The sequence below is a fragment of the Leopardus geoffroyi genome, chromosome C3, assembly GCF_018350155.1.
Source record: "Leopardus geoffroyi isolate Oge1 chromosome C3, O.geoffroyi_Oge1_pat1.0, whole genome shotgun sequence".
Taxonomy (NCBI): Eukaryota; Metazoa; Chordata; class Mammalia; order Carnivora; family Felidae; genus Leopardus; species Leopardus geoffroyi.
In genome coordinates this window covers 37,594,427-37,608,704 of record NC_059338.1, presented here as the reverse complement: position 1 = coordinate 37,608,704, position 14,278 = coordinate 37,594,427, and the positions used below count along the sequence as shown (strand labels likewise).

The following is a 14,278-nucleotide window of genomic DNA, read 5'->3' as shown; positions in this document are numbered from 1 at the left end:
CTTTTTTTTTCCCTTCCCCTCCCCCATGGTCTTCTGTTTATTCAGTTTAATATAATGAGTACCTTCTATGCACTTGAACTAGTATGCTTTTTGGCTTCAAGGAGTTCATTGATCTAGTAAAGACACAGACCTAGAAACACAGGTGCATTATGACATAACCTTTATACTGTTTCCATGTCCTCTCTTGTCCCCTTCTTATCTATGTTCCATACAGAGCAGTTTTAGAACACATTAATCAAATCGTGTATTCCCCTGCCAAAATCATGTCCACTTTCATTACGCTTTACATAAACCACAGTCTCCTCGCTATGACTTTAACATTAGACTCTGGGCCCTGCCTCCCTTTCTCATTTCATCAAGTCCCACTCTCCTCCCTTCTGGTGGCCCCTGCCACACAGGCCTCTTTTCGGTTCCTTACACCAACTCTCTTTTTCCTCAGTGCCCTCTGCCCAGAATTTTCATCCCACCTGCTCTGACTCATCATGGCTGACTCATCTTTCAGGTCTCGGCTTGATTCAGTCAGGTTCTTAGTTACAGACAACAGAATCCAATCTGGCGAAGATTGGGACTTTGTTAATATTACGTAGCCCCTGAGTCTCCAGGAAGACCAGAAGCCAGATGCAGGTGCAGCACAGCTGGGTACGATACCCAAACACGCTAGAGGCTCTAGTGAAAATCCACTGCTGCCACCACCACCTGACACCAAAATCACAACTTCTACGAACACAGGCTATGAAAGTAAGGATGAGGGAACCAGTCCCTTCGGTACACTCATCACCCTCACCACTGGGTAGCCGGAGTGGCACATTTCTTTCTTCACCTCTTTTTCCCCTAATGTTTATTTATTTGTTTTGAGAGAGAGCACCTGCCCTAGCGGGGGCTGGGGGCCGAAAGAGACGGAAATAGAGAAAGAATGCCAAGCAGGCTCCAAGTTGCCAATGCAGAGTTGGACGTGGGGCTCGAACTCACCAACAATGAGATCATGACCTGAGCTGAAACCAAGAGTCGGAGGCTTAACTGACCCAGCCCCCCCAGGCACTCCTCCTTTTTCATCTTGCAAATGTTTTTTGCAACAAAAAAAGTTGAATCTTTCCAACTTTATCTTTCAAGTTTAAGTTTTGCCAGACCATGCCTGACTGGTAGGACCTAGGTCACATATGCCTGTGCTGCAGAGGGGGTCAAGGAGGCGAGTCTTGTCACATTAAACTCCTCAGGTATTATAAGCGTGTCCAAAGGGGCTGGACAGTCAGAAAACATGTCCTGTGAACACTAAATAGCATGTTACCTCAGCAAAAGGCACTCCCCAATAACCCTAAATATGCACATAGTCTCTCCAGCCCAGTCCTATTATTGTTTCCCTGTACTCTGTCATTTTCTTCAAGGCTTTTATCACAACTTGTATATTTGTTCAAATGCCTTATGAATCCTGGAGCCAGAGTCTAGTCTCCATGTGGAGTTTCACTCGAATACGTATGACTCAAGCAGCCAAAAATAATTGAAAAACGTATTTCAGTCTTTAACGTGGATCTCTTGGAAGAAAAAAACATCAAGGGGGCTCCAGTCACAATTCCCAAAGGTTCTCATAGGTTCATATTCCCTTTTCTCTCTTCTTTCACTTTCCTCCAGTCCTTGTGTGCGTTGGTTTATCATTTCTTCATAAATTTTGCCCCTAGGACTCTGTCTTCAAATGTTTTCTACCTGCTCTCATCTTGCATCACAAACATGCAGCACTGGTCTGTGAGATACATTTTTCTAAGAGCACAGGGTGAAGAAGTGGAGAGGCAAAGTCCTTATCAGACAGAGAAGGCTGAGAGTATTTACACATTGAACATTCTGGCTCACCATTTGTGACTGACCTCCAGATTATAAATTTTATGAAGACAGGGACAAGATCTGTTCTATTTGTGCCTAACACAAACATCTGACAAATACATAGCCAATTAATACTTGTTTTCTAGAAAAGAGAGAAGTCCAGGGGTGCCTGGGTGGCTCAGTCAGTTAAGCTTTAAGCTTCCAGCTCTTGATCTCGGCTCAGGTCATGATCTCACAGTTCATGAGATTGAGCCCCGTGTGGGGCTGGCTCTGTACTGGACAGCATTGAGCCTGCTTGGAATTCTTTCTCTCCTGCTCTCTCTGCCCCTCTCCTGCTCTCTCTCTCTCTCCCTCTCTAATAATAAACATTTTTTGAAAAAAAGAAAAGTCCAACAATTGGAGTATAGACCAGGAAGTCTACAGCACAGAGCCGGAGCTCTCGGCCTAGCGAAGGGTCGAAGGTGGTGAGTGGGATGTACAGTAAGTGAGGACTAGTTTGGGAAGACATCCTGGAGATGAAACCAAAGAATCTTAAACAGAAAGACTTCATCATGCAAAGAAAGAGGTAAGGATAGTGAAGAGTATTCCAGTTAGAAGTGCAGCACCAGCACAGAGAAATGTGCAATGGCTTGGGGTGCTATTGCTAAATATGAAGTAGGACTGTTAGGAGGTGGGTTGGGGGGGTGGGGCATGCAGAGGCAGGCATGCAGAGCCTTGGCTTTGGCCTTTGGGTGATGTGGCCACAGTGGGTGTTGCGAGGAGTCATTCTCAGATTTTCATTTCAGAGAGATTACTGGGTGGCAGCGTGATGTTAGATGTGAAGAGGTGAAAGAAAAAAGTGTAGCCAAAAACGTAGGCCTGCAAACAGGATAGTAGTGGGCAGTAGAAACAGGTAGTAGGAATAGTTTCAAGAAATTACTTGGAAGTCAAATTGGCAGTACTGGGTGGGTGACTGGACGGGGAAGGTGAGGGAGGAATCTAGAATAGTGTCCAAACTTCTGGCTTGGATGATGAGGTCATTAGCCGGGGTAGAATAAACAGGAAGCATCACAGGTGGGCAGTGGTGGGGAGAGTGGGAAGATCTCCAGTTCAGTTATGGTGAAGTGTACTTTAAGGTACCTGTGGGACTTGAAAGATCAGATATGCAGCAGGTACTTGGATATTTAAGCCTGCAGCTTAAGGCAAAGGCTGAGGAGGGAGTGGCATGGAGGGGGCGGACTGTGAGCTTAAGAGATGGCTGTGGAGTACGCTGTGAGGGACCACTGTTGGCAGGGTGGCCCTGCTGACATTCTTTGCCTTCCTACCTCCCTTGGTACTTCTCCTCATCTCCTCTCCCTCCTCCCCTAAAATGTGGTGTTCTCAGGCAATTGCACCACCTGGGTCCCCTACTATGCATCCATCAAGGCTTTATCTCCAGCCCAGAATTCTTAGGTACAATTAAGACCCATGTCTCCAACCACTTTCTAAGAGAAAAGAGGTAGTTGGCAGTGTGGACCGATTGCCCAAAGCACCACACAAAGGCTTTGTGCTCTCTGTTCTGTTTAGTTGTGCTCAAGATTGGCACTGTGAATTGGAACTGGCTGTGACTATCTCTTGTTTCTCTGAAAAATCAAATTTGGATATCAGGGGTCAGAGTTCAGATCTGTTAATATGCATTCATATGTAGAGTACCTCCCCACCCTACCTTAATCCTGTACATGCCTTTCTTAACTTCCCCCTTACGCCTATTTTTTTCTTTTCATCAGGAATTGAAATCTAACCAAAATAGAATAAATTTAAATATTTGTGATATAGAGGCACCCCGCTGGCTCGGTCAGTAGAGCATGGGACTCTTGATCTTGGGGTTGTGATTTTGAGCCCTATATTGAGTGTAGAGATTACTTAAAAAATAAAATCTTTAAATATTTCTGACATAGAATAAAAATAACTGCTCAGATCATAAAGGAGGAAAAACAGTTTACATGGATCCACTTCTATAAAACAAAAATCACAACTCTTATTTTTGAGAAAGAGTCCTTTTTACTTTGTAATACCTTGTTTCATGATCACTGTTTCAATGATGAAGGGACTCTGAACTCATAAGAAAAACCATGCCATGATTGAAGCTTTTTATGTAGAGAAGCTGGTTACAACACAAAACCAGTATTTTGATAAATTCACTTTAAAATGTTTTTCATACCCACTTAAAACTAATTACAACAATATGATCTTCTACTCCCAAGGACTTGGACTGGATTAGGAACATTGAAAACAAACACACAGAACCACTGGGTCTGGCTGTGTGATCTACAGAAATGCTTCCTGAGTATGTGTGAGGTCAATCTGTTGACCATCAATTGTGCCAGAGTTCACCAGCAGCTACAGTGTTGTTCTTTAGTATGTTTCCATTGTGAACTTATTTCTTTAAGTTTAAGTCTTTGGGGTGATTTCTGCAAGATGAGTCTTTAGCATCTTGAAATTTTTCAGAGAAGAGATTAAGAAAGTCTCAATTATTCCAGAAGCCACCGGTATAAAAATCATGTTTCTTCTATCAGATCGACTGCTCAAAAGCTATAAGGTACACGGTCCTCACTCGGGTAAGCTGCATTAAGTGGCCCTCAGCCCAGGGCACTTTATCCCCACACACTCAAGGGAGTCGGCTTGAATGTCAGGAAACACTGAGTTGCATAACAACAAAGGAGGGCTCAGGAAAACTGGGATTCACTTGACTGGTACACACACCCTCGTAGATAGACCCACACAGACAGATGCGTAAGAATAGAATCATTTCTGTTCCTCACAAAGTACTCACAACTTCAACAAGAAAAGTCACAGGTTTATATAAATGCCCATTTTCATATCAGTTTATGAATTCAGAAGTTCTTTCAAAAAGAATAGGAGATACTGCTTTTAGCAATCAGTTTGGGATGAGAATACTTCTGACACCATAGGAATAATAATGGTGTTCTCCCTAGGTTTAAATTCCTCTTATCCATTTATGACATTTTTCTCCATCATGTACTAAATTCTACCCATCCTCACAGTAACTTACTATTATTACCAACATACTTTTAAACTAGGTGTATACATACATATACATGTACATACATATCTACTAAATTGAACCTTATGAAACTGTTAATACTTGACCTTTTCTGACCTATGAAAACAGCTTTTTTTCACATGGTTGTACCTAATAAAATATGAGCTTTAGTTGGAGGACTATATCTCCATATATATGTATAAACTATCTCTCCCTCTCTCTCTCTCTGCACACACACACACACACACACACACACACACACACACAGTGCGGTACTTTCTGTTTACTTCAACAGGAAGAATGAAAATGCTTCCTCTATTCACCAGTTCTAACACAGCCTTGCAAAACTGTACTTGGTGACTACTGGTAATTTTCAATGAAAATATTTAGAGGTGTAGTAATTTCCACAAATTTTGTATTTGACCAAATAAAGTCTGGTCCAAACTGGGCTTATGGTCTTTGAAAGTACATCACCCAACTACTTAACTGGAATAGTCTACCCTGGAAGATGGCTTTTGCAGGCTTATGGTCAGGTCTAGAATCAGCAGGCCAAATAATAAAATACCAAAGCATTTTCAATTCTCCCTCTGTGTCCTCAGTAACATTTCACATAGTGCCTACCATGAGATGCTATGCTAAGCACCAGTAAAACAGATATGCCCCAGACCTCGCTTTCAGGAAACTTAACATCTTTCAAGAAATATAAAAATATAAATAATGAGAGAATATTCTAAGGTTTTAAGTTTCAAACTGGGATAGAGTAAAACATAAAAAGAAGATAGCACTTGAGAAGTTTTAAACTGCCTTCAAACACCAAGTGGCAAGAAGCCAAATACAAATGTGTACTAAGTTCAATGTCAGTCCATATGATAATCACAGGTGTCCTCCTCCATGGTTCTGGACCCAACAAGTCCTTCATCACCCCCAGAAACAGGGACTAGAGATCCTCTAGGTCAGTTAAATCCACGGCCACTTTCAGGAACACGGTGTCATCTTTAATGTAGGTGTTCTTGGCGCTCTCCAAAGTGGAATGAGCCACGAAGCGGGGGCAGCCAGACGCAATGTTCATCTCTCCATCAGGTCTTTTAAAGCTACTGCTATTGGGGTCAGCCTTGAAGGTCTCCATAATGTGGTTCTTTTTGCCACTCTGGTCCAAAAGCATCAGGGTCACCCTCTGCCTGAATGGCCACTGCAACAGTGAGTCAAACTCCCCTCGCATCACCACGAAGTACAGCGACAGGTGTGTCCCCTTCCCGGACCCATCCCCGTTTAGGTATGCTCTAGCACAGAGCCGGTAGCCGCACCGGCTGGTGTAGAAGGGCTGGCTGAAGATGGACACCGTGTGCCCATCGAGTGCCTCCCTCTTCTTCGTCTTATAGTCTGTCACCTTCCAGATGAGCTTTCCGTTATAGCAGGCACCTTCTAGCAGTTTAAATCGCTCTTCGTTTTTATTCAGCTGTGCTTTATGAATATTAATGTGGGCATCATGTTTGTTAGTCTCCCCTTCCAAAACAACTGCAAAGAAAGAAAGAAAAAAAAAAAAGATTCCATAGGCCTTAAAGTTGTCTTTAGAATTTTCCCAAAGTGGAATTGTGTTATCTGAAGAGAAAAATAAAATTCTGACATCCTAAAGATGAACTGAACTCAATGTCCACCAATGGATCATTTATATGAATAATTAACTCAGTGATTCTCATGTCTTGGCAAAAGTAGCACCAAGGAAACCCAAATGCATACTCTTGAACTGAAGCTCACCAAAGCGTATAGAAGACACACAGCATTTGACTCGTGTGCATTAGCATGGTGAGGCCCATTATTTAATAACTGGGATGCTTTTAAATAGCCAAACCCTTTCAGATTTTCCTATACTTCAAACAATGTTTCTACCACATCTCTCCCTTAGTTTTTTCATTATTTTCCACTCTTCTTAAAAACCACCACTCCCTGTGTTTGGAATTTCCTGGCCCATTTCTTCCCTTTGCCTGTTCCAGCCCCTGCTCATCGCCGTCCATCATTTTCCCCCGAGTGGCCAGAATCTCATGCTGTTCTGTTTCACAAATACCAGATTCGACCATTGTTTATCCTGGACAGCTGCAACTCTCCATCTGGCCTGGTGTTTGCTTGTTCCAGAAACATATGCAGACAACAGTCATCCAAAGAGAAGTAAAATACGTGCCATACCTAGTCTTTGATCATTGGTTTCTAGTAGAGTAATTTTCTGCTTCACTGTATCAATCGCTTCCACCAAAGGCCTCAGATCAAATTTATTTTGTTGCTGGTTAGCCACTTGTAATAACTGACGCACTTGAGCTTCTAGCCAAGCGGACTTGTCAATGAGACTGGCAAGAGCCTTTCAGTACAACATGGATCATAATGTAAAAAAGAAAAAAAAGTTAATATCTAGTAATTCATTGATATTGAATTTTTTCAACCCAAACATTTCACATTTAATTAATCAATTAATGCAATGAAAAATGCACAGTCTGGAAGAGAAAATTCAGTGAGGTTCACAGAGAGATGAACTACCTAGTATCTTCCTCCTCCTTCCGGTCACAGCTCCTGTTCCAAATTTTTGAACTTCTCTTCATCTGACTTATACTCCTCCCTCAATTTCTATCCATTTGGTGCTCTAACCTATCTTTATATCTTTGTTCTCCTGTTGTCTCTCCTCTTGCCTTAATCACTTCCTTCTCAGAGGCTATTCTGATCCACGCCTGCTCTGTTAGAAGGCAGAGAATGAGCTGGAAATAGACCCATCCGTTCTGGCCTGAGCCCTACAAGTGGTCCAGAAGTGCAATGAGGTAAGGCTTGAACTTTAGATTCTCTGCCTGGGTAGAAGAGAGTAAATAAAACTAGACCCATACTTTTCTTCCACACTTGCCCCTCAGGACCTTAACTCTGACTGGTTTTGTGTTAGAAAAAGGTCAGAATTGAGATAATAACAAAGATTTCCTTTTTTTCTACACACACACACACACACACACACACACACACACAGTGTGCTGACAAAGTATGGGGAAATTACATGGCCTGCATTTTTCTGGGATAGTCCACATTTCAAAACTGCTACCCATACCACAGGTCTTAAGATCCTTTTCGCCACAGGGGCACCCGAGTGGCTTAGTTGGCTGAGCGTCCAACTTTGGCTCAGGTCATGATCTCGAGGTTCATGAAATCAAAGCACATCCCGCCTCCCCCCATCAGGCTGACATGATGACAGTGCAGAGCCTGCTTGGGATTCTCTCTCTCTCTCTCTCTCTCTCTCTCTCTCTCCTTCTCTCTGCCCTTGCCCCACTCATACTGTCCTTCTCTCTCAAAAATAAACATTAAAATTTTTTTTTACCATAAATTTTATAACTACAGTAAAGATACTATTCATTAGAAATTTGTTTATGGTTACTTAACATTCATGATTTGCAAGTAATTTTTGATATATTTTAGTGTTTAAAGCATTTTATTCCCAGGGCACCTGGGCGGCCCAGTGGGTTAAGAGTCCGACTTTGGCTCAGGTCATGATCTCACAGCTCATGAGTTTGAGCCTTGCATCAGGTTCTGTGCTGACAGCTCACAGCCTGGAGCCTGCTTCAGATTCTGTGTCTCCCTCTCTCTCTGCTCCTCCCCTGCTCATGCTGTTGCTCTCTCAAAAACAAACATTAAAAAACTTTTTTTAAATAAATAAAGCATTTTATTCCCAAGGGAATTAATATTTCACTTTGACTACGGATACACTCAATGAATCTTACATAAAGGAACTAATATTGGCCCAACATCAATTATAACCCTAATTGCCATAAATTATATAAAGTATTATGTCAATTCTGTTAATACCTTAGTTATGTTATTATAATTAAATATAACATAAATAAATATAATATTATAATTACATAATTATATTAGTTAACTTACTGACATTGTTAAATGTACTGGGGTTATGTAAAAGAAGATCTTTATTCTTATGAAATACATAGTGAAGTGTGTACAGGTACAGAGCCATAATATATACAGCTTACTCTCAAATGCTTCAGAAAGTACATACGCATACAGCAACAGAGATGTAGAGAGATATGGGACAAAATACTAACAATGGGTGAATTTGGGCGGAGAATGCACAGATTTTTTTTTTTTTTTTTTTTTTGAGAGAGAGACAGAGAGAGCATGTGCACAAGCAGGGGAGGGGCAGAGGATCCAAAGCAGGCTCCATGCTGACAGCAGAGAACCCAATATGGGGCTCAAACTCACCAACTATGAGATCATCACCTGAGCCGAAGTCTGACACTTATCTGACTGAGCCACCCAGGCACCCCAAGAATACATGGGTATTTTTAAGCACTATCTTATTCTTATAGCTTTTCTTTACATTTGAAATTATCTCCACTTAAGAAGTTATAAGAAAAACCCTGACTGCCAATTGAAGGTCAAATCTTGGCTATGAATAGAGAGGTCATTTCTCACCTGGATGTTTGAGAGGAAGCTTCCATTTTTGCCGAGTAGCTGTGCAAACTGCTTGAACTCCTTTTCGAATTTCTTTACTGTTTCTGCTAACTGCTGGATTTTACTTTCTTTCTGTTCTAGGCTCTTATATAAATCAGAAATCTAATAACAGAAATGGGAATGAGATCATTTAAGTGTATGTATACAAGTTCAAATAATTTAAATACAAGTCTAGAAAAATATTGCAGGTAAGAAAGTGTTTCTAGAAAAATAAATATACATGTAAGTAATGAGTCACTAAATTCTACTCCTGAAAGCATTACTACACTATATGTTAACTAACTTGAATTTAAATAAATTTCAATAAATAAATAAATTAAATTAAAAAAAAGAAAAATACATACATGTATTTCTAGGAAAATATTTACAGGTAGATTTCTATATAATATTTGTAGGTGCTTCAAAAAAACCAGATCCACAGATTTCTCATCAGTCTTTTTCATAGCTTAACCAGCTATGATGGTTCATCTAATGATAGTGACATCACTTGACAAAATTTACTGAACTAGTTCTCTTCATTCATTCAGTATGCACTTATTAAACAACCACACAGTACTGATCATCACAGCACAGCAGATGCTATCTGCACAGTATCAATAGTAATAGCTGACATTTGCTGAATGTCTGTCATACCCTTGTATTCATTAGCTCTCTTAATTCTCAAAAAACCCTATGAGTTGGGTATGATGATCAGTTCTGTTTTATAGATAAGGAAACAGAGGTAGAGAGTTTAAGTGACCTGCCCAGCAGACAGCTAGCTTAGCAAGTGGTAGGCAACACATGATATGCTCTTAGAATCTGTAATTATTTCAGGGAAATAACCAAAAGCTTTCGTGTGAGCCTAGACAACCCTCCTCCTATCGCCTCATCCATTCAATCAGCAATACTTACCAACTTTAAACTCCTGACACACAACAAAACAAACGATTCTTATATCTACTTCTCATTTCATCTCATTTCGTTTCACACTCACTGTAGCCTTATTTCTCACCTGGGCTGCTACAATAGCTTCCCACCTGGTCCTACACCATCCCTCGGACTCCCGCCAGATGGGAAGCTCTATGGGAATTGGGACGCATGTCCCACAGTCTGCTGTAACCTTGGCAACTGGTCTGGTGCCTGGCATCAGCAGGTATTTGATAAATATTTTTAGTATGAACGAATGATGCTCTCCCTTTCTTTACACTTGTTTTTCTCCAATTCATCCTTCATGCTGTAACCAGAGACAAATCGGTCTTGTCACTCCCCCCCCCCCCACCTTAACCATCCTTAGTGGCCTTCTTTTACAGACCCTACAGGGTCCTACATGATCTGCCCCTGGCTACTTTCTCAGCCTGCTGCCTATTCCCATCCCACCTGTGCCCTGCCCTGCAAGCCTACACACTTCTATTGTCCATCGAGTCCTGGTCTCTCACACACTTTCTCCTCCATCTAGAAACTACCACTTTTTAAGCCTCTACTCAAGGACACTTTCTCTCAGAAACACTTCTTCACTAGTATCACCTACCTAGGTCCTCTCTCAAGTTCTAAGACCCCCTGACTACACTCTAGCATTTAACTTACCTTCATTACTCTTATTGCTTTTTTGGGTTGTTTTGGTCTTTTCCTCCACTAAACTATTGAGGCTACATCTCCCTTATTTCTTCATCCCCAAAGCCTTGCACAGTGCCTGGCACACAGAGGGCACTGGATATGTGTTTTATAAATGAACAAATGGTTGCAACAACCATCTGCTCTCTGGCCCCAGAATCTTCCATTTAGATCCTGAGAGCTGATTTCCACCTACATGGTAGACATATCTCCCTGATAAGTGTCTTCTCCCTCCACCTTACCTCTACTTGTCCTGCAGTGTCCATCTCAGATAATAATTCCATGTTCTCCGCCTTCTAAACTTACAGCTTGCCATTGTGACCTTGGAGTGTCTCTCAACGCCCTTCCCATCCCCAGACACAGCCTTGGCTGAGCCACCAGCACCATCACTTCCAGTATCTCGCCTTCACCTAGTACTGAACTGCTTATTACATTGCCACTGTGCTAAGAGCTTAAATATATTATCTCATTTAACCCTTCCAACAACCCCATTTTATGAATGAGGAAATTGGGGAAGAGCGGAGTTAAGTAGCTTGTCCAAACTCATACGGCAAGTGTGGGGCCAGGTCTCAAAACCAGGCATTCTGGCTCCAGAGTCCTCACTGTTCAATTGCCAGGCTCTACTGCTACATTGCCTAGTTCATGACAACATCCTTCCGCCTGGTCCCCCTGTCCTCATGCTCTCCTCTCCCTCTATCCATCTTCTGTGCTACCACCAGCTATCTTACTGTTTAAAGCCAAACAATTAGCCAGCCAAGTAGTGGTCTTGGCCTGCCCCCACCATCCAAAACTTTGCTTCACGCCACTTTGCTTTCGTGAAAGACCTGCGTTAGTGCCTGTTTCACTAACCGAGAGAAATCAAAGAGGATCTTCGCTTTTATGAAATGGTAGTTGCTTCTTTGCTTTACACGACATTGGCTTATGAAAGGTTCCATAGGATTGCTCTGTTTCCCATTGTGTGGGAAACCTGTATTTTCTTATCTCGAAACCTCCATTAGCTCCCCTATTACTGACAAACATTAGTTCAAACTTTGGCCCTTAAATCCTTTCTGAAACAAAGCAGATATGAATGAATAAAAAATAATAATTGAATGTACAGTATCTGCAACCTCTTAGCTTACATGGAAGGCCACTGCAATCTGCACCCAGCACACCAGTCTCCAGCTCTTTGTGGCTCATGTTCAGGAGCCTCACCACCCCAAAACCCCAGTTCCCTGAACCATCAGCCTCTCTCGTAACTCCTGGTCTTGGCACAAGCTTTCCTTTTCTGGAATGTTCTTTCCCCACAACATTTAAGTTGACAAATCTTTTCTTCCTTCAAAATGAAGCGCGGATGTGCTACCTTGAAGAGCTTTCCCCAAATCCCACAGAGCAAACTGCTGCAGCCTCTGTACCCCAGACTGAGTAACAGCATATCCTATGGCACGACAACTTATCTATTTGCATTTTTGCGTTGTGAGTCCTTCAAGGGCAGAAGCTGTGTCTTTCCTGACTCAGAGCCCCTAGCAACGCACCTCATAGCTGATGTATGGCAGGTGTTTGTTGAATGAGTGGATGGATGGATGGATGGATGGATGAGGCAAGTGGTGCAGAAAGAACTTAGGAATGGTTATCAGGCAGTGTGCCCTCTACCAAAGTCACGGTCTGAGTGGTCTTCGCACTTTTCTCCGGGGTCTGACCTTGGAACTCACATACCTACTTTAATATGGAATTAGATACCATAAACTAATTGGCAATAATAGAATTCAGCTCCCTCTCTTCCTGACATGGGCTTGAGAAGTCTGATCCTCTGAGATGTTCTAACAAAATAATTAACTTTTATAATAATTACTCAATAGAATCAGCATTTGGAGTCCATTATGAATATTCCGGGGACTGTGGCAGGCATTTGCACACATAATTTCACTTGGTAATCACAACTCAGTGAAATACATATGTATGTATGCATTTATCAGGCTGCAAAGCTTTTCATAGGCATATATTACAAAATATATAAAACCCAAAATGCCTAGAACAGATAGTTAACTTTTGCTTCATGGTAAGATTGGTCTAATTAAAAAACATCAAGAACCTGCTAGTCACCTACTAGGTGCCAGATATTAACCAAAAGGCGTGTGGATAGGCTGCAGAGACAGTGTGGTATTTCTAGACTAAGAATCAGGGGACATGGGTTTGAGAGTAAATTCTACCACTTACAAGTTACAAACACATCAAAATTTCTTTGAGCTTAGTTATTTCATCTGCTGAATGAAAGGGTTGGGTCCAGAGACCTCAAAGGCACCTTCCAGTTCTAATATTCTATAATCCTATGGGTCTGCCTGGCCACTTAGTAGAAAACCATCTACCTCCAGTAGACATGTACTGAAACAGAGGAGACTATAAAAAGCCAACGATTACCAGCCCCAGTGGTTGTGCTGCCTCCCCTTATAGCTGAATTCTTGAATATTTACCTGTTCTTCTAACTGGAAGTTTTTTTCTAAAACCAGAAGCATGTGGTCCCGTAAGGCTGAATGCTCATGCTCCAGCAGGTTCCCCCGTTTATCCTTCAATGTGAAGAGGAAAGGAAGTCAGGCTGCTGAAAAGCTCCAAACATGAAGGTGGTGGCAAGATATTCTGCTAAAGCAGACCTTAACAATTTTGCTTGCTTGTCTGAAGCTGAGTTGCAGGAGAAACAGCCCCTCCAGGTCCCTTTCCCAGCCACAGGATTCCACAGCGCCCATGAGACAATTTTAAACTTACAGAAACAGAGAATCAGGCCACTGTCAAAATTTCAATGCGGATTTCCTTCCTTGTGCTGGGAATGTGTGACCGTGGGTCAAGTGTAGTTATCCTCTGTCAACTATTCCCACACAAAACCTATCTCTTTGGCGGGTTAGCTTCAGATCAGTTTCAAGCCTAGGTTAGTTCTCTCTCCTACCAAGCACACATTTCCATGCTGTCTTCTATCAAAGGCCACAGGCATGCAACCTGATTGTAATTTCAGCCCAGGCAAATTTGTTGCCCTCAAAATCAAATAACAGGTTTATAAGAATAAAGGGTTACTTCTTCCCTGATGATTAAAATACCGAATTGCAAACTGCCTATATTACTAGTAAAAGCAAATGGTAGATGTTCTGGGTGATCTGTGGACCAAAGCATACATTTATCAACAATTTTCCTTCAGTTTAGGATTGGCCCCTTTTCCAGAGAATACCTTTCCTCCTCCTTTTCTTCCTTTTCATCCTGGAAGGTCTAGACTGCAGCCCAACTGGGAGTTTAGGCCTAACTATTAGGAAGATTCCTTTCAGAGCTGGAAAGCAATGCCATATTTCATGCACTAAAAAGGTAAACCTTATCCTTTTTGTAGCCAAGACTGTCACTGGT

At 41.9% G+C, this 14,278-nt stretch overlaps 1 protein-coding gene across 3 annotated transcripts in view; it reads right to left on the bottom strand.

Annotated features, from left to right (window-relative positions):
- Window positions 1–3,808: 3,808 nt before the first annotated feature.
- The window catches only part of TRAF5 (TNF receptor associated factor 5), a 51,394-nt gene continuing 40,924 nt past the window's right edge, over window positions 3,809–14,278 (bottom strand). For all 3 annotated transcript variants that reach the window (XM_045452444.1, XM_045452446.1, XM_045452445.1), the window contains 4 exons: window positions 13,366–13,458; window positions 9,287–9,427; window positions 7,016–7,184; window positions 3,809–6,349 (listed from right to left, as the gene is read on the bottom strand). In XM_045452444.1, the coding sequence (XP_045308400.1) occupies window positions 5,772–6,349; window positions 7,016–7,184; window positions 9,287–9,427; window positions 13,366–13,458 (981 nt within the window). In that variant the 3' untranslated portion in view covers window positions 3,809–5,771. The remainder of the gene's footprint in view (window positions 6,350–7,015; window positions 7,185–9,286; window positions 9,428–13,365; window positions 13,459–14,278) is intronic.